The sequence below is a fragment of the Aedes aegypti genome, chromosome 3, assembly GCF_002204515.2.
Source record: "Aedes aegypti strain LVP_AGWG chromosome 3, AaegL5.0 Primary Assembly, whole genome shotgun sequence".
In the NCBI taxonomy this organism is placed as follows: Eukaryota; Metazoa; Arthropoda; class Insecta; order Diptera; family Culicidae; genus Aedes; species Aedes aegypti.
In genome coordinates this window covers 75,213,463-75,233,690 of record NC_035109.1, presented here as the reverse complement: position 1 = coordinate 75,233,690, position 20,228 = coordinate 75,213,463, and the positions used below count along the sequence as shown (strand labels likewise).

The 20,228-nt window shown below is 36.8% G+C and overlaps 2 protein-coding genes across 4 annotated transcripts in view; both read right to left on the bottom strand.

The window, feature by feature from the left end:
• Positions 1-1,261: 1,261 nt before the first annotated feature.
• Positions 1,262-3,451, bottom strand: LOC5564267. Of its 2 annotated transcripts, none has more exons than XM_021853606.1 (3): positions 3,213-3,451; positions 2,996-3,151; positions 1,262-2,939 (listed from the first exon to the last, which is right to left on the bottom strand). In XM_021853606.1, exons 1-3 carry the CDS (start codon positions 3,328-3,330, stop codon positions 2,524-2,526), a joined length of 690 nt encoding a protein of 229 aa, XP_021709298.1. In that variant the 5' UTR covers positions 3,331-3,451; the 3' UTR covers positions 1,262-2,523. The 2 variants fall into 2 exon arrangements, with proteins under 2 accessions (XP_021709298.1, XP_001648613.2); XM_001648563.2 differs by having other exon boundaries at positions 1,266-2,936; positions 3,213-3,450.
• Positions 3,452-13,472: 10,021 nt separating this feature from the next.
• The window catches only part of LOC5564266 (MFS-type transporter SLC18B1), a 30,383-nt gene continuing 23,627 nt past the window's right edge, over positions 13,473-20,228 (bottom strand). The window contains exons 6-8 of one of the 2 annotated variants that reach the window (XM_021851107.1): positions 14,779-15,102; positions 14,418-14,531; positions 13,473-14,358 (exon numbers count right to left, since the gene is read on the bottom strand). In XM_021851107.1, the coding sequence (XP_021706799.1) occupies positions 14,274-14,358; positions 14,418-14,531; positions 14,779-15,102 (523 nt within the window). In that variant the 3' untranslated portion in view covers positions 13,473-14,273. The remainder of the gene's footprint in view (positions 14,359-14,417; positions 14,532-14,778; positions 15,103-20,228) is intronic. The other variant, XM_021851108.1, reaches the window with a different exon arrangement.

The following is a 20,228-nucleotide window of genomic DNA, read 5'->3' as shown; positions in this document are numbered from 1 at the left end:
TTTATCAATGTGCTGTGCATTCTACCGTTCGTGCTGTGTGTGAGAAGTGATGGTAGCAGATTAGGGTAGAAAAATCAACTGACTGCTAATTATGGAAGCGGAACGAACTTTGCGAGAAATTTCAAATGCTTACAATATTGGACATAACATGCAACATGCAAGATAAACCAGTCTTTTTGTTTATGATCGGACATTTCTGAAATCTATGCAAAATTCATGATTTATGAAAATGTCATCGTATATAATACGAATATAGGAACTTAGGAACTTATAAGTCAGCTGTAAAGGAAGATATCAGAGCTGGCCTTTTTAGTTCGGGTCTGAAAACGCTAGCCATTACATTACACCTGTATCGGTCCATGATCAGCAATGTTTCACAAGTTGTAACAAGTTTGATTAATTACAGCAGCCAACAGGAACCCCAAAGAGGGCGAATATTAATTAAAAGATAATTGAATATGGCGATATCATCAATTATGTGGAGGTATGTACGACTGAGTTTAGGGTACTTTATTGTAAAACGAAGTCCGTAGTTTAAAATATTTTTACATACACGTTCAAAATGAACCTTTACCTGTTGCTTAAAATAAAAATTTGGTTCACATTGATTAAAAATATCATTTTAGAAGAGTTTTGAAGTTATGGCACAACAATTTTCTGAACTCAAAAAGGGATTAAAACTGTTCATGATTTCTGTAAACTGTATATATTTCAACGAAGTTTCTATCAGAGCTCACGAATATAATTAAAAGATTGGAGCCAGTGACCAAAATTAATGTTATAGTTCGAATTATTGGATTTTTTAGCAAAAATCATTGGAAAACTTGCATTACTCATAATTTTACCTAAATTTCATATATGTCCGCTGATAAATTGTATAAATGTACTTTACTACATCTGAACATCATAATAAAGCACTTCAGCAATCAAATAGAGCGTTTAAATTTAGTTTTGAACGTTGTACGTTTGAATTTTGGTAGGTGTACGAATATGGAATTGGGTGAATTTTAGACATACATTCAATACTTTTCCATTAATCCAAAGAAGAATGTAAATGGAAACATCATGTGATTGGCAAATAATAGATGACAACTATTGCCTTCAATGTGGATAAAGTATTTTAAACTCAATACATTATTTAATAGTTTTTTACTAACTTGATGTGAAAACAGTATCCTGTACGAATATGAAATTGGGCCACTGTATATCCGTACTACGCGCGCGTAGTGAGCTGTTGAAATCATGCTGCTGCAAGAACGACGGCCATCTTAAACCATTCAAATACTGTGTGTTTTGTCGCTAGAGGCGATTTTTTTCATCCTTGTTGTGCATTCTACCGTTCGTGCTATGTGTGAGAAGTGATGGTAGCAGATTAGGGTAGAAAAATCAACTGACTGCTAACCATGGAAGCGGAACGAACTTCGCGAGAAATTTCAAATGCTTACAATACTGGTGTTACATTCGACATAACATGCAAGATAAACCAGTCTTTTTGTGTATGATCGGACATTTCTGAAATCTATGCAAAATTCATAATTTATAAAAATGTCATCGTATATAATACGAATATAGGAACTTATAAGTCAGCTGTAAAGGAAGATATCAGAGCTGGCCTTTTTAGTTCGGGTCTGAAAACGCTAAACATTACATTACACCTGTATCGGTCCATGATCAGCAATGTTTCGCAAGTTGTAACAAGTTTGATAAATTACAGCAGCCAACAGGAACCCCAAAGAGGGCGAGCGATGATAAAACTCATTTTTCTCGCTTATTTACCATTGGAGGTAGGTGTTTTATTTTACACGCGTTATAAACAGGTATGAAGGTATGAAGTTTGTATAGATGGGTCATGAACTGTTATCGCCCCGATCTAATCAGAGTTGTTGCAGAAGATGATAAACAGACTCTTCTGATGTTCAGCGAATCATGATTGTTACTTTGACTGATAAGTGTAAGAAACCCTCAATTAAAAAAAAAATAATCCCTGATTTAATGATCAATAATTTGGATACATAATTGGAAGATACTGATCATATGTGCTATCAGCAAAAATAGTTCCCAAGTAGGACTGAAATTGATCGATTGGTTACCATTGTGTGAGCAATGGATCAAGTTTTAGCTCGAACCGCTCCTCTAAATTCGTGATCTTGAAATTTTTAGGCGTGGCTTCGATTTATCTTCATCTCAATCAAATCTTTTCGTTTCGGATGGTCCAATAGGAATTATTCAGTATATTACTCAGTTAGTTTATTTGACTAGTCATCCTAAAGAGAGATTCTTTGTATCATCCTCATTCGAATATCACAGTACATTGTCACAAATTTTCTAGAAACTCTAATTTATCATATAAATAAGCAGTACATACATTTTAGTCAGCTATTGGTTAACGTTGGACAATGCTAATGTTTATGTTTTCGTATAGTTTTAATATAGCACCATTTAACATAAAGTTAGCAATAGCTATCTTTAGCTGACTATTCCAAGAATACATTCAATTAGATTGGCACCTTTCATATTTTCACATCAACAGTCATCTGCTTCGGAACACTCCCCGTCCGAAAGTTCTCCCTGCATCGGAATGCACCCCAACCAATTTTCGAAAATACTATCATCGAAGTCTTCCTCACGGCTGTAACGATTATTTGCTTTTTCGACATTCGACACGTGGAATGAGCTAATATCTATCGCTACATTGGAATAGTTCCCAATGCTACCGTAATATCCTGGCCATGTAAAACTGGTTTGTCGCTTTTCTTTAGTGTGATTCACATCGTAGGAAAAATCTTGTTCATTTTTGGCAGTTTTTCTAACTCTTACGCTTACATTTAGGCAGAGTTGTTCATGCTCCTCACAGTTCTGATGATCGCTGATCCTTTCCGGAAGCCAGCAATTCAAATTGAATATGTGCGTTCCTGTTTTGAATCGGACTGGCTGATCTGCTGAAATGAAAATCGTTTTAGGTTTGCGAAGCAAAATTTTTATACTCTACCAATACCGTAGTTTCCTAGAAGGTCGATGTCTGTTTTGAAGTCAGTTACACTTTTTCTGACTTCCTCGCAGTCATTTTCTTCATCAGGATCATTGATATACCGTTTATACTGATCATCCGAGTCGCAGTCAGTATTTCGGCAACTGACACTCAGTTCTACACCTACAAAAACACCAATTTCATAACGTTAACTCATAAAGGACAACCAAAGAGCATATCGTACCTTTTACCACAATCACTTTGGCACACCGTAGCTCAACCGAAATGTGTACCCGTTCTCCGCAGTAAAACTCACGATTCCAATTGTAAGGAAATGTAATATCACAGCTTAAATCACGCATTTTGACTAGACTTTTTAAAAACAAATTGTGAAATTCCCTATCTATATGAATGAACAGAAATGCTTCCCGTTCTAACACGTTCGATTGCAATCGCTCTCTGAGGATGACTAAATGCCGGGTACCCGCACTAGACAATCGGCCGGCCGGTAACATGTGATGACACAGTGAACGCGTGCACTTCTGGATGCAATTGCATGCATTTGTGAGAGCGCAAGCGCCAGTTCAGTGGGAGAGTGCGAACACGGAGTGGGAAATCCCGCTTCATTCATAGAATAGCTTCAACAGGTTTTATTGAATGCGAGCAAAGCTTGAGGTTGCGTGCAAGTTATGATGGTGGAACATCCAAATCAAGACTTCTTGGTCGGCATACTTTTAAGGCGCATTCGATTCGTTCATACAGGTATGATTGATAGTGTGACGGAAATATAATATACTGAATAAGTGAGGATTATATTTTAATAGTTGACGCTTTGAAATTGATTTTCTAGTTTTTATTTTTTGTTTTTTTGTTGATATAGTAAACATCTGTTTTCACTTTTGAGCATGAGCATGATTGACCGTCCGGAGTTGCTACTCCGTTATTGCAAGGACAGCTGTACTTACACAAGGAACCAGCAGACGCTACTCAGGATCAGTAGCATTTTCAATGTGTAAGTACCCGAGGAGGAAAGAATAACTCGCAATAACTAAGGCATACCATATTTTGGTATCATACCATAATTAGGTTTTGTTCAGTTGTCAATACCTCATTTTGATATTATAATGGTATTTGGAAAAATATGTTTAAAACAATTAAAAATACTTCATTTTGGTATTCGGTAGCTATTGAGGACTGCTGGAGGTATTGAACTACTATTTAAAATTTCACTTTTATATGAAAATCCATCATGTATTATTTAGGTATTACAATACCTGATTCAATTATCAGCTATTATTCAGCTGGTATTTATAGAACATGCAGAAGGTATTATTTGGGGTATTTTACCTCTTATGCAGGGCTCATTCATACCTCATTCAGGTTGTAAGTATTGGAAATTATCAGGTATGGAATACCTCAATTTGGTATTCAGTAGTTATTTTGTTCTGCTCAGGTACTGGTGCCCCCATTATTATAACAAACAATACTGGCGCCGGCTGCGTCCGAATGCAGGTCAATTTGGGGATGGAAGGGAAATGGTGACGTATAACTTGCTTTATAGAAGCCGAGGAGTCCTCTGCACTTCCACAAGAAAGCACTGGGATTTTGGATATGGGAAAGGATTCGTTTTGGTCAACGATAAAGATATAATTTGAAATGAATACAGAAGCATTTACACGGATGATCGATAGTGCGGTTACTACGCGAACCAACCACAATTGATCCGGATTTCGTCGCTCGCCCACAAAGGAGCATGCAACAGATTCAGCAGACCAAAAACTACCCCACATCTGTTTTCACTTTTCGTATACAAAGTCAACATCTTGAAAATCACATTCCCCATCATACACGACTTGAGTACTATCAACACTTGGCCTACCACTATCTCTATCTGCAAGCATGTACTTCATTTAAGTAGAATCAATTTCAAGGCCTATCTTTGTTGTCTCCCTCTGCAGAGACAAGAAGGCTGTTTCACTGGTATACGATCGATTTCAATAAGTTTAAAATCGTAGGCAAACCCAAAGAGCATAGCATAAGTTGGTGCAAAAGCTCATCCAGAGTGCAATAATCAATATTTCCAGAGAAACTATATCAGTTGGAAGGAAGTAAATACCACACAATGAACCCTCAACACATTGGATACAATTTTGACGAGCAATCTAGTGTCAAAACATTTTCACTTTTAAGTTATAAAAGTTTTAAAACAAGAAAATGGAATGTGGCAAATAAGAATAAAAATACAGTAGATTAGGCTGATCACTTATTCCGAAACAATGAATTCCAAAAATAATATTCAGCAAAAATATTTGAACCTGGTGGAACTTATCTCCTTTGTGGAAGCCCACGAATACGCTGGCTGTACGCAGTGAAAGAAGATGGCAACCTTAAGGACATATTTGCTTGAGTACCAAAATCGCCTCTAATATGGCACCTCACTTCCTCCTTCACTTTTTGCTCCCCCCACCCAATAGCGTAACTAGGGGGGTGCGATAGGTGTGGTCCGCACCAGGCCCCGAGCTCATAGGGGCCCCAAAATTACAGTGCGGATTTCTCATAGTATTGAAAGTTCGACCTAGCTTATAGGAAATTGACTATTTGTATGATCCCAAACTAAAAACTTGTATAATAGGCTTAGGTTTTGGAGGAGATTTGGATCAGCTATGTACAGGGGCCCCTTGATTATCCCTTATTTTTATTACTTTAGGGCTAGATTTAGAGTCAGCAGAGGGGCCCCGGGGGATCATCGCTACGGGCCCCAACTTTTCACGGGGCCTCCTCAAATATTTGTTTAGTAAGTTATTTTCCTTGTTCTTGTAATAATTCAGGATATTTCTTAAAAAAATTCTCCTGTTCATTTAAATGAAATTATGCCATGAATTTTACTACTTTTTTTGTTAAACCTATTTTGAGATTCCTCCATGGTTTCGTTGAAAAATGGGAAGGTTCTTTCAAGAATTCGTTTAGAAATTCTTTCAGGAATTTTGCAGAAATGTTATTTGGATTTCTTCAGAATAAACATTAGCAACATTAAACATTACCAACATAGTAAATTCAGGGATCTTTTTCCAGTGCTTTCATGTAAAGAACATTATGAGCAATGCTACCTGGAATTTTTCAAATAATTTCTGAAATAATTGCTTCGGGTGTAAAACCACTATAAGATAGCTAGTTATAATCGATTTGGCATTCCGATATGGACGGCTATTCATGAAGGGGTTTTAAAAAAATGCCACAGAGATTCCGAAATTGATTACCCTGATTTTTTTTAAGGATCCTTGAAGATTGCATACAGGAATCGTTCTAAACATTTGCCCCTGAAAACCACTGAAGGGATTTCTTGGCGTACCCTTGGTCAAGTCTGACGTTTTCCCAAGTATTCCTTTACCAATGCAATGACTCCTGGGATTCTTCCACGAATTATACCTTTTCAAATATCCCCTTTGAGGTTTATCTGAGGACTTTTTTCTGGCATTTATTTTAGAAGTTTGTGAGAATTTCACAGTTTTTTTTTTTTTTTTATCTTTTTGGATTTGTCCTTCATTTTTTCTTGAGTTTGTTTATTACTACAGAGTGGCCGTAAATTACAAAACAACAGAATATGTGATAGATTATCACTCATATAAAACAATAAAAAACCTATGTCGATGTATGGTTTTTAATACATGTATGGAAAAGCGAAAGATATAATGATTGATATTTTAAAAATTAATGCTTCTTACTAAGATAATCCAATTGAAATTTATTGGAGAGGTTTTTTTCTGAGGGGCGCTAGCCATATTAGGTAGAATTTCTATAAGATGAATTCAAATATTCTATTTATGTATGAAATTATCTACAAAATTTTGGCTTTAAGATAGACTGGAAACAGAAAATTATTCAATTCAATTCCATTGAGTTCGAAGGGCATTTCTTTTCCATCATAAAGCTCGAAAAACGGCGTTCGTTAAGACAGTCCAACACGATTGGGATGGATTTTACAATTATTTGACATCAAAAATGGGTCAAATTTGTTGCTTGAGAACAAAATATTAAACCATGTAGGAATGATCAATGTATCTATTTCGGTTGCATAGAGGCATGTTTTCAAATTTAGTACGGATAATATGCGGATACCCTGCACGAGAAGTTCTCCAAGTGATAAAATCAGAAATTTACCCAGTAACATCTGCCAGTTTTTTGTCAAGAATTCTTTCAAATAGGGTAAGTGATCCATTAGTTGTGGGTGTTCATATAGTTGCGGTATTGCCAGTTGTACTGAGTCCATTGAATTAATCACAGAATCGACACATCGACATGCCGTTGGTTACTGCGATGAAATCAATTTTCTCATTTAATAGATGGTCGGAACGTCCCGTTACAACAATGATATGGACTTTAATTGCTCTTCTTGAATTCAGAGGAGGTAATGAAGTTGAATCGTGCTTAGTACCTCCACTATTGGCACATTTACCCTATTCCTGCAAAATGTCTTCGAAGACTTCTTTTACAAGGAGTTTTTTTTTAATCCTAGAATTTAGAGAATTTCGGTAGAGTTCCAGCAGTTCCAGAAGTTCCAGAGTTTTACTTCAGAAGAATCTGTCCATGTTTTGGTTTCACAAGGGGTCAATTTTCGGGATTTTTTACCCCCGCCTTAAATATAAATAGTTTGGCGCGTAAGAAATCTCAAACCAACCCCCTCCCCCCATAACCCCTTACGTAATTAATAAACGGCCCCCAAGGTATATTCTAAAATTTTCTCTTAGAGTACCTCTATGAATTTTGCTGGGAGTTCGTCATAAAAAGATATAAAAAATCAAGCATATTATTTTGATTCCTGGATCTGCACAAAAAAACACAACCAAGAATTTTCCAGTGTTTTGCGCAATAGCCATTTGTCCAGTGATTGCACCAGGTATTTACCTATGAATTGTTCCAATTTATCACGAGTTTTCAAAGAAACCAAATAGGAATAACCGTAAGCATACTATTAAATACCGTACAACATACAGGAAGGTATCCAAGAATATCATTAAGATCTTTCTAAATAGAAATATATAAGCTTCTGAAGAAATCGCTTTATATACACTTTAATTATTCCGTCAACCTCAGAAATACGAATAGCCGAGAATCCAGCAGCTTAGAATTCGGTACTTTTCAATACCGAATCTCGGTTATTAGTTTACTGATATTTCTGCAATCTGTTTTTTTTTATCGAGATTTTGGCAATCGCTACCGAGATCTCGGTAAAAAAAATTACTGAGATATTAGCTGTTGGATTCTCGGAGAATCCGTTTACCGGAGTAGATTTTTGAATTTAAGTGTGTATATATTGTTATGGGGTCTTCCTGAGTCGAGAAAGCAAAGCCATGCTGAAGGTGTCTGGGCTTGATTCCCGGTCGGTCCAGGATCTTTTCGTAATGGAAATTTCCCCGACTTCCCTGGGCATAAAAGTACTTGCTCGCCACACGATATATGTATGCGAAACTGTGCTCATAAGAACACTAAGCTGAGAAGCAGGCTCTGTCCCAGTGAGGACGTCAATGCCAAGAAGAAGAATAAGAAGATATATTTTTTTAGGTTCCACAAGACCTAACAACAAATACTATTTCTTGGCCGAAATTATTTTTTTGATTTTTCACGATTTTTCTTAACTAATACTGAAGGTACGTGTGACCTTGCTAATAAAAGACATGTTTTGCAAACCTCATTACGAGGGGCCCCCAAATCTACCCTCGCACCGGGCCCCCAAAACTCTAGCTACGCCACTGGACCAGCCCCCCCTCCCAAACTTCTCACAGTGTTTTGGAGAGTGATCACAAAAAATATTATTGTAAGTTAGTAATCTTATCGTAGAGGAACGGTTTCTTAACTGAAAGCATTCCATAATGTGTTTTTCATAATTTATCAGTTTTTGAACGCAAACGCATTTTTTTTTTGCTGTAATTTGTGTTGTAAAAAACTCCTAATTACCGAACCACTGCTTCTTTACCCACCGTGTTGTTGTTTGTTGGCTTTTTTGTGCTCGTTGTGAAACTCACTTTTATTTGTATTTCTACTCAACGCAGCGTTACAAAAATCTGATGCAAAACTTCAAACACTTTGTGTTTTCTCGCTGCGTGTTCCTGGGAGCAATAAATCACTTACAGTATGGCCCATAAAAAAATGTGAAATTGTTTGATCATGAAATGTGCAGTCACAATACTATATTTTTCCGAGGTCATAGATTTTGGAGCATTTGCGTCTTATATGTTTGATGTGCCTTCATTTTATGTTAAAGTTTAAAAAAAAATAAATACAGAGGTCTATAAGCTTTTGCTGAGGAATAAGTTTTTTCCTCTAGTTAGAGACAATTTAGATCAATACTAGCTCATAGGTTTTGACCAAAACAGAGCCGCTTATCACACTTACATGAAGGCTTAACCACTGCTCTTCAGATGAGCCCCTTTTTTTTCTAAAATATGTTAATGTAGCACTCCAGGTATAAATCCATTCCATAATTTGACATGCGCGTATGTTCAAGACGAGGCCTTTGAAAAATCTCACATCGTAGTTGATGTTTTAAAAGCTTTCATCATAAAGATATTGATCTCGATGACTGCATGATAAAATTTGATGGTATTCTTCCAATTCTTCTCTAGTAAGGTGAGATGAACAGATAAAAATCATGTCCAAAGTGAAAAACTGGGTCTAAACAGATAAAACAATACAAATAATAAATATTATTTTAGTTTCGTTTTCATTTTTCATATAGAAACTACCATAGAACATGATATGACGATTTTCACATTTTTTTATGGGCCATACTGTATATCCATCAATTTGTGCTCGAAAAACAACACCGGAACGCGAATGCACAGAGCCAACATTGATTATGAGTGGGATGCGTAACTCTCACTGATTGGAAGTGATGTCAGTTTTTATGTTTGGAATTTGAATTGTTTGGATATTCATACGCTTGCTTCAACAACGTATTCTAAAATTTCAAACACTCAAGAGGTGCACAATGTCACAATTTTTGCAAAACATTTTTTTACGTGTGAAAAAACATATAGGATGCAATTTGACAGCAAACAATAAATATTAGTCTCGCTTAATTTAAGACCTCGCCCTAAAGCCATTTGTAACCAAGTGTGTTGCTTGATTTTACTGAGCATACGAACTGATTTATACGTTATTTATTAATATTACGATGAATATAAGATCCTCCTCTATATTTTTTTCTATCTTTATGAAGGTAAAACAAACTTCTAACTTCTACTAAAATTTGAAAGGCACAAATCTCACGAAGAAAGCATACAACAAATGGTGCACTTTTTGTTTTGGCTTTGTGCACTAGCAGATAGTTTAAAATAAGAAGATCAGGAACGTTTGCCAACTTTTTCTCCAGCTTAGTGCCTTTGAAAACGTGAGTAGGGACACAAGTCGGCCGTTGAGGTCGCCATCTTTGCGTTCCGAATCTTTGCATTCCTTAACGAAATTTTTAGCTCTGGGTTAGTTCATGTCACGACCAATGGCTTAACTCGGGGATGGCATTCAATCCCAGGTTTTCGGCGTGAGTGGCGTTTGTTCTAACCATTACACCATGTCCCCCAATCCGCTATCTTCTAGTAGTGATAATTTTTCATGGTGTGCCAGAAACCGTCAATAACACAAAAAAAATGTCCAAGAATTTGGAAAGATATCGAAAGATATAGTATACAAATTAATAGTGATGCACCGTTGGGGATTATTGTAAAGCATGTAGTTATTCCTTGCAAAATAGCTCAAAACCTTCAAATCACGATAGGTTTCGATTCCCTCGTTAAAATATTTTCAAATTCTCGGAGAAGATGCTTGAATGCTATATCTTTTGAATGGTAGGTCCCATATTCTGGAACATTATTTTGTGTTAATAACGGTTTCTGGCACACCGTGTTCTTTTTTGATCCATTCATTTGCTTAAAAAACAACGAGCTACACGCTCGATTACCATTGGCTTTTTGGGCAAGATCATACACGCAGCAAACTGGACTATCGAAATTCATACATTTTGCCTTATGAACGATAAAACGATTATTGCAATACGACCACTCTATGTTTCGTTTTAACATCTTCCAACATCAAGGCGTCAATAGTCCCAAACGCTTATGTTTAACCCAAAAACACATGTTTACTCAATTTTTCAATGTGTTCTGTTTGTTTAAGTTCAAAAAAGATTTTTTATTTTTTTTTTATAGATTTTGTCACACTTCTTGACTTAAACTCAAATTTTGTATATTGTTTTCCGTGTCCCTTCCGAAATTTCACATAGGAACAATCCCAGTGTTAAAACAAAATTAAAACCCTTATGGTGTTTCTGTCGACTAAACGAACGTCAAATATGATCAAAAGTGTCAAAGTTGATTCGTCAACTTAATTTTTAAATTTAAGTTGAAATATGATATAGCCGTTATTTGAGCGGGAAAAATTGCTAAAATAGTTGCAGTAACATGCTCTTTCGTGTTAAGGTGATTATAAAACGAAGCCAAACTTTGAATTTTGAAGTGCACATCCATCACATTATAATGGACATTAGAGTGGTTCAAAAAATCGTTTTTGCTCCACACCGCTCATTAGATTTTAGATCAAATTCTGAGTGTCCTCCCAAAATTTGAACTCATTCGAATGAAAACTGAGACTGCACAATAGTATGGGAAAAGTAAACAATTCATGCAATCGGTCATAGTGTTTGCCCATGTGCTCTTGGGGTTTAGAGCAACGTTGATACTGTGAGATACATTCATCAACTTTGTGGAGGACCGTTTTCAATTCGGACGCCTCAGTAATTAGTTATTGTGTTGGGGCCCAGATAGCCGTAGCGGTAAACGCGCAGCTATCCAGCATGACCAAGCTGAGGGTCGTGGGTTCGAATCCCACCGGTCGAGGATCTTTTCGGGTTGGAAATTTTCTCGACTTCCCAGGGCATAGAGTATCTTCGTACCTGCCACACGATATACACATGCAAAAATGGTCATTGGCATAGTAAGCTCTCAGTGAATAACTGTGGAAGTGCTCATGAGAACACTAAGCTGAGAAGCAGGCTCTGTTCCAGTGGGGACGTAACGCCAGAAAGAAGAAGAATGAGCGGTGTGGAGTAAAAACGTTTTTTGAACCACTCTAATGGACATATACATCATATAAAGTTTTCCCATTTTGAAAAAAAGAAGCGAGTTATAATTAGATGCCAGAATGCTGCTCATCTGTGGCAATTAGAGTATGTTTTGACCATTGGAGTGGTCCACTGAAAAATAAACCTTATCTATTTCAAATATAGCTAGCTATAAATGACTTGCAATACGTCCTCCAGCGGTAACATGACTAATCGCTTCATTGAATAGTGTTTCCGTTCAAAACTTTAAATAGCGTCTAACTTGTAGATAACCCAGTTCCAGACGGATTGCAATGACAATCTAATGAATGAAGTTCAATTTTTCGAGTTAAAATTAGAATGCTTTGCATAGTTGTTTTTGTATAGCTAAAGAAATTCTTGGTCAGATGTTACTCGACACTTAACTGGTACCTACCACAACAGACCAGTTTGAATTTGAATCATCTAGTATTACATAGTGCAATCATAATAGCCCAATTACTATAACTTTCCGTTCCCCATCTGGAAACGTCTTGGATGCAGTAAATCTAGACGACTATTTTTAGAAAAGCTTATCATCCTCGACGCCGCCGCCTTGCGCTCAACTACGATTCAAATCGAGCATGACATCTCAAGACAAATAAGCCCGGCAACAAATCGTAGATTAACCTCAAGACGATGCGCTTTTTGTGGAAGGCGTCTGCCAGATGGCGCTTTCCATACCTCGTTGCTTGTCGCGAAACGTTCACTATTGGCTTGAGCTTATAAAAAATGATGGGAATGAGAATGGTAGTTTAGAGTAATTTTGCCTTTTTATGACACCCCTTTGCCATTTATGTGTTTTTGCAATAAAGCATTTCCAGCTCAAAATGGATGAAACTTTGGGCATACAATAGTAAGTTTTGTAATTTATGTCCTCCATATTGAAAATATAATATACATGGTACTTCACATAAAATTATTTTTGAAGAGGGCTTATCACGGAAAATTATTGATATGATTTGAAATTTGTATAGTTCAATCCAAATCAAATCCAAAATTATTGCTAAGCCGGTTGTTAACCAAAACATAATTGATGCAATGAACAGTTTATGTTCTTTGGAATGGTGCTTATGACACAAAAGTGATAAGCAGCGTTGAGACATTGTCCCTTCAGCAATCAATTCTGCACTTGGCGAACCTTCCACAGGCATCAGCTGATTGATAAGGTCGTGTGTTAGAAGACTATCTCTAGTAGGCACGTAGAAGGACAGAACCACTTCCTCGTAGCAATTGTTGAACATCTCGCGCAATGTTGTGGACAGATAGAACCAAGAAGTGAAAAATGACTATCAAAGGAGTACAAAAACTGAAAAGAACTGCCGATGGGCTTGTTGGGGATAATCGGATCCACAGAGTCAAACACTATACAGTGGCTTCGGTTTCATTATAAATAGCCTACATTTATTGTGCTTCTTGTTGGTAAATCATCTTCATGTCTACAGCTCTGAGCTTATCGCTTCCACGCTCTTTTGTTTGCTCCGTAGAGAGTAAATGCTATCATCACATTAATAAAGGTTCTTGATATTTTTTTTCGTATTTTCTGTTTCTGGTTCATCTCGCACCGCAAGCTCGCGAACCTCCTGTCATGGCAAGTGCTTTGCGTGAAATAGAGATTTGATTCCGTGTTTTTTTCTCCTACATTTCTGATGCTACAAATTACTAAGTACTGTTCTGCGTAAAAGACATACACGGGAGGGGTAGGCAAATTATGCGAAACGACAACGGAAAAATTGACGTGAACAAATGTCCTAGCTAAGTTGCTATACTGAAAAGTAATCGGGAAATTGAACTGTGTTCGCTAAATTTGCTGCCGCATTTTTTCGGCTACTGATTATGTCGCTTGGCCAGTCACGTGAATGGCAAGTGTTTCTTTGGTAACCGCGTTCCTATCTTTCTCTGCGCCTGACGTATTGCTGCATTATAAAGTACAAAGCTAGAACAAGTCTTATGGTTAAACGTTTAATCTTTCGGTTCAGCTGCTATATCATCGCATGCGATTTGATTAAGCTGCCGCTGCGCAGTGGGAAAGGGCGGATGGATTAAATCCGATGAGTAGTGTAGCATTAAATATATTTACATCCTAGTTAAGGGAACAAGAATGGCAGGTTTATCCAAAAATTGATCACTAAATTGACCAATCCGTTGGGCAGGAGATGAACTCGTGGTTATCCCTGCTTAAGACATCGTATCCTGATAGGCCGGTCGTGCATCAAAACTGCCATACTGCGGTCCATATTGTGCCACATTACTAGATTCCAACCTGAAAGCAATAAGTATCAGTGTTTGTAGACAATGGAGAAATGGGATTTCATTGCTTACTCCGTAACTGATCGAGCCCAGTGGCCTTGCTTGCTGTTGTAGCTGTTGCTCAGGATCAGGCTGTTGGCCGAGGGGCGCCACGATTCTATGGCAAGCGAATGCTGACTTCCTCGTCTGAAATACAAAGCATAGCGGAGAGAAAACAATAACATATCAATTCCTGGCCCTGAGCTGAACTTGTCCTAAATCCCGAGGCATTCGTTCGACGTTATTGAGAAAGCGAACAGAACTGACGGTTCACCGTAAACAATACAGCTTGATAGTAGCTGACAGGTTACAATGATAAGGCTTGCGAAAGCCGGATCACTGTTTGCATCGAACAAAGTGTTCCAATATCACCCTACAGTGTATACCCACGTACCCTCGGAAGCTGATATCCAGGCTGCTGCTACGGCTTCCCAGGATACTGTCGTGTGATTGGCTGTCCTGGCTTTTGATGAGCGACTCCACCGACGAGATTTCCTTGTACTGCGATGGAGTCTTGTCGCACATGATGAAGAACAGCAGGATGGTGCCTACGATCAGCTCCAGTCCGACGATGAATAGGGTTGAACCGCGGAAACCGATGGCATCGAAGAGGAGACCACTGACAGAGGGCCCGACGAAAGCTCCGAAGGCGAAGGTTGACGTCCACAGGCCGGACACGAGCCCGTACGTTTCAATACTGTCCGGGAGACCTTTGGCGCTGTGGATTAAAACGAAAGTTCATAGGTATACTGTTTTATCTTAACACGCTCACTTTAACTATGAAAATATTGTTAGATGACAAATATGTATATAGATGAGATTGGACGCATTCTGCAAATCTGTATATATATATATATATATTATATAACAAAATTGATAACACTACATGTCACCGATCAATTTGTGGGCAGAGAATAAATCGTCCAATCACAGTAAAATAACGTCGACGCTCATGGGCAAAAGCATCTTGTACAAATAACCAGATGCAAAGGTGAGCTCGGTTTATGCTATGTTTGCTTAACATCTGGATGGAGGCACATCAGAACAAGAAGTTCATTCGAGAAGTTCTTTCGGTATGTTACTTCGGAATTGTGATTTTCTTTGTAATTTCCCATGAAATTTCTTTCGGAGATTGTTTTAGACATTCGTTTGGAATTCTCTTTTGAATTTCCTTTGAAATTTCTATTTGAATTCGGAATTTTCTTCGGCATTTCTTTCGGATTTTCCTTTGGAATTTCTTTCGGATTTTTTTTTTTTGTGTTTGGAATTTTTCGCGGATTTTTCTTTGGGATTTCTTTTGAAATACAGAACTCCCAGTGGATTTTTTATTTAGGAATTTTATTTGGTCATGTCTTTAAAAATTCCTTTGGGATTTCTTCCGGAATTTCCTTCGGAATTTTCGGAATTTTTTTCGGGATTTTCTTCTGAATTTTCTTTCGTAATTTCTTTTGCCTTTTGGATTTTTCTTCGGAACTTCCCTTTAAATTTCCTTCAGAATTTTCTTTAAAATTTCCTCTCTGAACTTCCATCGGAGTTTCCTTTGGATTTTTTTTCGTAATTTACTTTGGAATTTCCTTCGGCATTTCCATTGATCGGAATTTTCTTTGGAGCATCCTTCAACATTTTCATCGGAATTTCCTTGGGATCTTCCATAGGAATTTCCTTCAGAATTTTCTTGGCAATTTCCTTCGGAATAAGAAACTCCTTTGGAACTTCTATGATTTTCTTCGGGATTTTATGTGGAATTTCTTTTGGATTTCTCTTTGGAATTCCCTTCGGAATTTCTTTTGGAGTTTCTCGAAGGAACTTTCCTCGGAAAGTTTGTAGGAAGATTTTCCAGAAAATGCTCTAGGGTTTCATCCAGGAGTTTCCTTCTATAGAAATTAAAAAAAAAACGTTTGAAAAAATTTTCTGCGAAATTCTAGGAGAAGTTGTTGGAGGAATTCCTGGGAAAATCCCTGTGGTAATCCTTGAGAAGTATTTACGGAGTAATGCATAGCGCATTTTTGGAGGAATTTATGAGGTATTCTAGGAGGAATTTCTATACAAATGTATTCAATACCCTGAAAATTTCCCCAAACTAACATTATTTTTAAAATAAATACAAATTTTGAAATGTAAATAATGAAAAAAAAAAAAAGAAAAGATTTCGGCTTTGTAATGCCCTACGGCGCACGAGCCTACCAAATAAACGAGATAAGTAAAAAAAAGGACCTTCCTTAGCCAAGTGGTTAGAGCCCAGCAAAGCCATGCTGAAGGTGTCTGGGTTCGATTCCCGATCGGTCCAGGATCTTTTAGTAATGGAAATTTCCTTAACTTTCCTGGGCATAGAGACTTCCCTGCCACATGATATACGAATGCAAAAATGCAAATGGTGCTCATAAGAACACCAAGCCGAGAAGCAGGCTCTGTCCCAGTGAGGACGTTAAAACCAAGAATACATAAATAAATCAGTAAAAACAGGAGGAATTTCCGGCATAATTCCTGTAGAAATTCATTGAAGAATGGTAGAGGGATTCCTGAAGACAAATTCAAAGGAATTCGTAGAGTAATTCATGAAACAATTTACGGAAGAACCCATGGAGAAAATCTTAAGGATTTTCCTGAACATCCAGACAATTTTTTTGAGGAACTTCAAGCGGAATGAAATGAATGGATTTCCCGAATAAATTCTGAAAGAATTCCAGAAAAATTCCTGAATTCGAAGGATCTTCTTGGAGGAACTTCCTTCAGGAGCTTTCTGAATGGACTCTATGGAGGAACTTCCGAAAGATAGTTCAAAGAAAATTCCGAAGAATCCAAACAAATTCTAATAGAAATTCCGCAGGAAATTTTGAAAGAAAATTTGAAATCAAATTCCAAAAGAAATTCTGAAGTTAATACCAATGCAAATTTCGAAATAAATTCCAAAGGAAATCCCAAAGAAAATTCCAAAGGAAATCCTCAGATGAAATTCAGAAAAAAAGATAAATTCCAAAGAAAATTTCGCATAAATTCCAAACGAATTTCCGTACAAAATTCCGAAAAAAATTCAAAGGAATTTCTATGTTAATTTTGAAGAAAATTCCTTAGGAATTTTCAGAGAAAATTCCAGAAGCAAGTTTCAAAGGAAATTAAGAAGTAATATCCAAAAGAAATTTCGAAGGAAATTAGGAAAACACATCAAGCAAACTCCAAAGACAATTGCTTAGGAAATTTCAACGAATATTTAAAAAAAGAAAAAATCCAAAATGAATTCCAAAGGAAATTAGGAAAAAAATGAAAAAAACTGCGAAGAAAATTCCTAAGGAAATTTCAAATGAAATTGTAACGAAAAATTCAATGGAAATTTCAAAATAAACTTAAATAGAAATTCTATAGAAAAATCCGAATAAATTCGGGAATTCCAGGAGAAAATTAGGAAAAAAATCCGAAGAAAGTTCCTAAGGAAATTTCAATGGAAATTGTTAAGGAAATTACAATGGAAATTCTAAAATTAATTCCAAAGAAACTCGAAGGGTATTTCGAAGTAAATTCTGTAGGAAAATTATAAAGGAAATTCCTATGTCAAATTCAATGGAACTTCCAATGGAATTCAACAAAATTCCAGAAGAAATTCCAAAGAAACACTTAACAAAATTCCGAAAGCAATTCCATAGAAAATTCCGAAAAAAATTAAAAGGAAATTCCGAAAAAAAATCCTAAGGAAATTGCAAAGGGAATTTTAATGGACAGTCTAAAGAAAATTTATAGGAATTCAAAAATGAATTCCGAACGAATATCTGAAGGAAAAGAAATTCCAATGTAAATTTCAAAGGAAATTCCGAGTGAAGTTTCAATTGAATTTTTAAAGGAATTTCCGAGGATGGAAATTTCAATGAAAATTCTAAAGGAAATTCCGAAGAAATTCCAAAGGAAATTCCGAAGTAAATACCCAAGCAAATTTTGAAGGAATTTGCGGGAGAAATTCTTAAGGAAATCCCAAATAAAATTGGGAACGAATTTTCAAAGGTAATTCGAAGAAATTCCGAAGGAATTTGCATGAGCAGCAGCACAGCAGAATGGGCAGATCAAACACCATTAACGCGATCCGTGTTCTATCGTGCTACGCGAGCGACGCGCAACACGATTGATCCTGACCGCATCATCCGCCCCCGCAGGAGCAAGCGACACGGTCAAACTCTCAAAGAATTTCGGAAGTAAATTCTAAAAAAAAATCTTCTAAGGATATTCAGAAGAAAAATCCAATTCCAAACGAAGTTCATAACGAAATTTTAAAGGAAATTCCATTGTTATTATAAAGAAAATTCCAAAGGAAATTTCGATGGAGATTCAAAACGGAAATCCGATGTAAATCGCGTAAAAATTCCAAATTCTGATGAGATTTTTCCAGTTCCATTCTCATTCATGGAGAAATCAACTGAAAAATTCCTGTATATAATAACTTCTGAACGAATTTCCAGAAGAATCGTGTTGGAATGCTTAGAAAAATTCTGGAAACTAGGAGGAAAATTTTAGGAAACTTCCGCGGTGAATTCCTGTGCGAATGCTTGGAAGATTTTGTGGAGAAAATTACTGGATACATTTCTGAAGACATTTCCGAAGCATTTTCTGAGGAAATTACCGAGGAACTACCAAAAAAAAATGCCCGGTATAATTCCTGAAGGAGATCCCAGAAGAAATTCTGTAGGAGTTACCAAAAGAGTACCTGTAGGAATTCCCATAAAAGTTCTGGAGGAATTCCTGAAAGTCTTTAAGGAATCATCCAGAAAACAATCAGTAGAAGAACCATAGGAGTTCCTGAAAAAAATACCCCGATAATTTCCAGGAGCAACTGCTTGAAGATGCATGAATTTTCCGAGGATTTTTGTTGGACATTTTTCGGCTGATTTGCCGAGAAATATTGTTTTGGAAATATAGGAGTTATTTAAGATTATTTACCTAAATAAATTGCTGGAAGAATTTACTGAGTAATTATCGGAGAGTTCCTTGAAGGAATTGTCTGAATTGTTCTTGTGGGATCTTCCAAAGGAATTCCAGTACAGATTCGTTGAAATTTTAGAGAATCTTAAAAAAAAATCGGTAGGGTGCAGAGCACTTTGGCTTGGAACTTTGTAATAAGAAGCACTTCAATACGACGCATATTGTGGCCAAACTGCCCTGATTATCCCCCTACCTTTCTCTATAGTTTTCCACCAACATAATCACTTCACCGGATCTATAAAAACACATCCATGCAAAATATTGAATATTGTTTTTTCATCCTTTCATCTTCCGCTCACTTGGGCAAGGTAATATTTTATTCGCCAACTTCATCAAAACTGACTCGTCCATATGTTCCGGAATGAAAACAAACATTCATGGTGGTAAGCTCCATCGAAGTTAATACGCCAATCGCGTATTATCCTCGATTGTACTATAGTAAAATTCATGATAGATATCATATGATACGAAGTTTGTATTCTCAAGGTTCTTATAGTGCAATTACCGGCCAAGTTCTTAACTGAGAGATGATGCTCAACTCCTTCGCTGAAGACAGTACTGTTCTATCTTATAAGGTATACGAGATATTCAACAAAACCCCCAAATTGATGAAATCCCTTAAGCACTGGGTCTCCTATAACGCGCTTGTTTGTCTTATAGGAGTGCGCGTAGTAAAAATACGCGTTATAGGAATGCGTTTAACAGCAATGTGATATAAAACAGGTGAGGAGATGATTTTGGATTTTGTATGTTTGTATGTATTAGTGCACCGCTAGCGTTTTCACTCAGCAACCCATTGAATCGAGACTGTGTGTGTCGTCATACAGTTTGTTATCGCAAGTTTCTAAATCTTTGTTGCTAGCCACCCTCTCGTTACCAAGG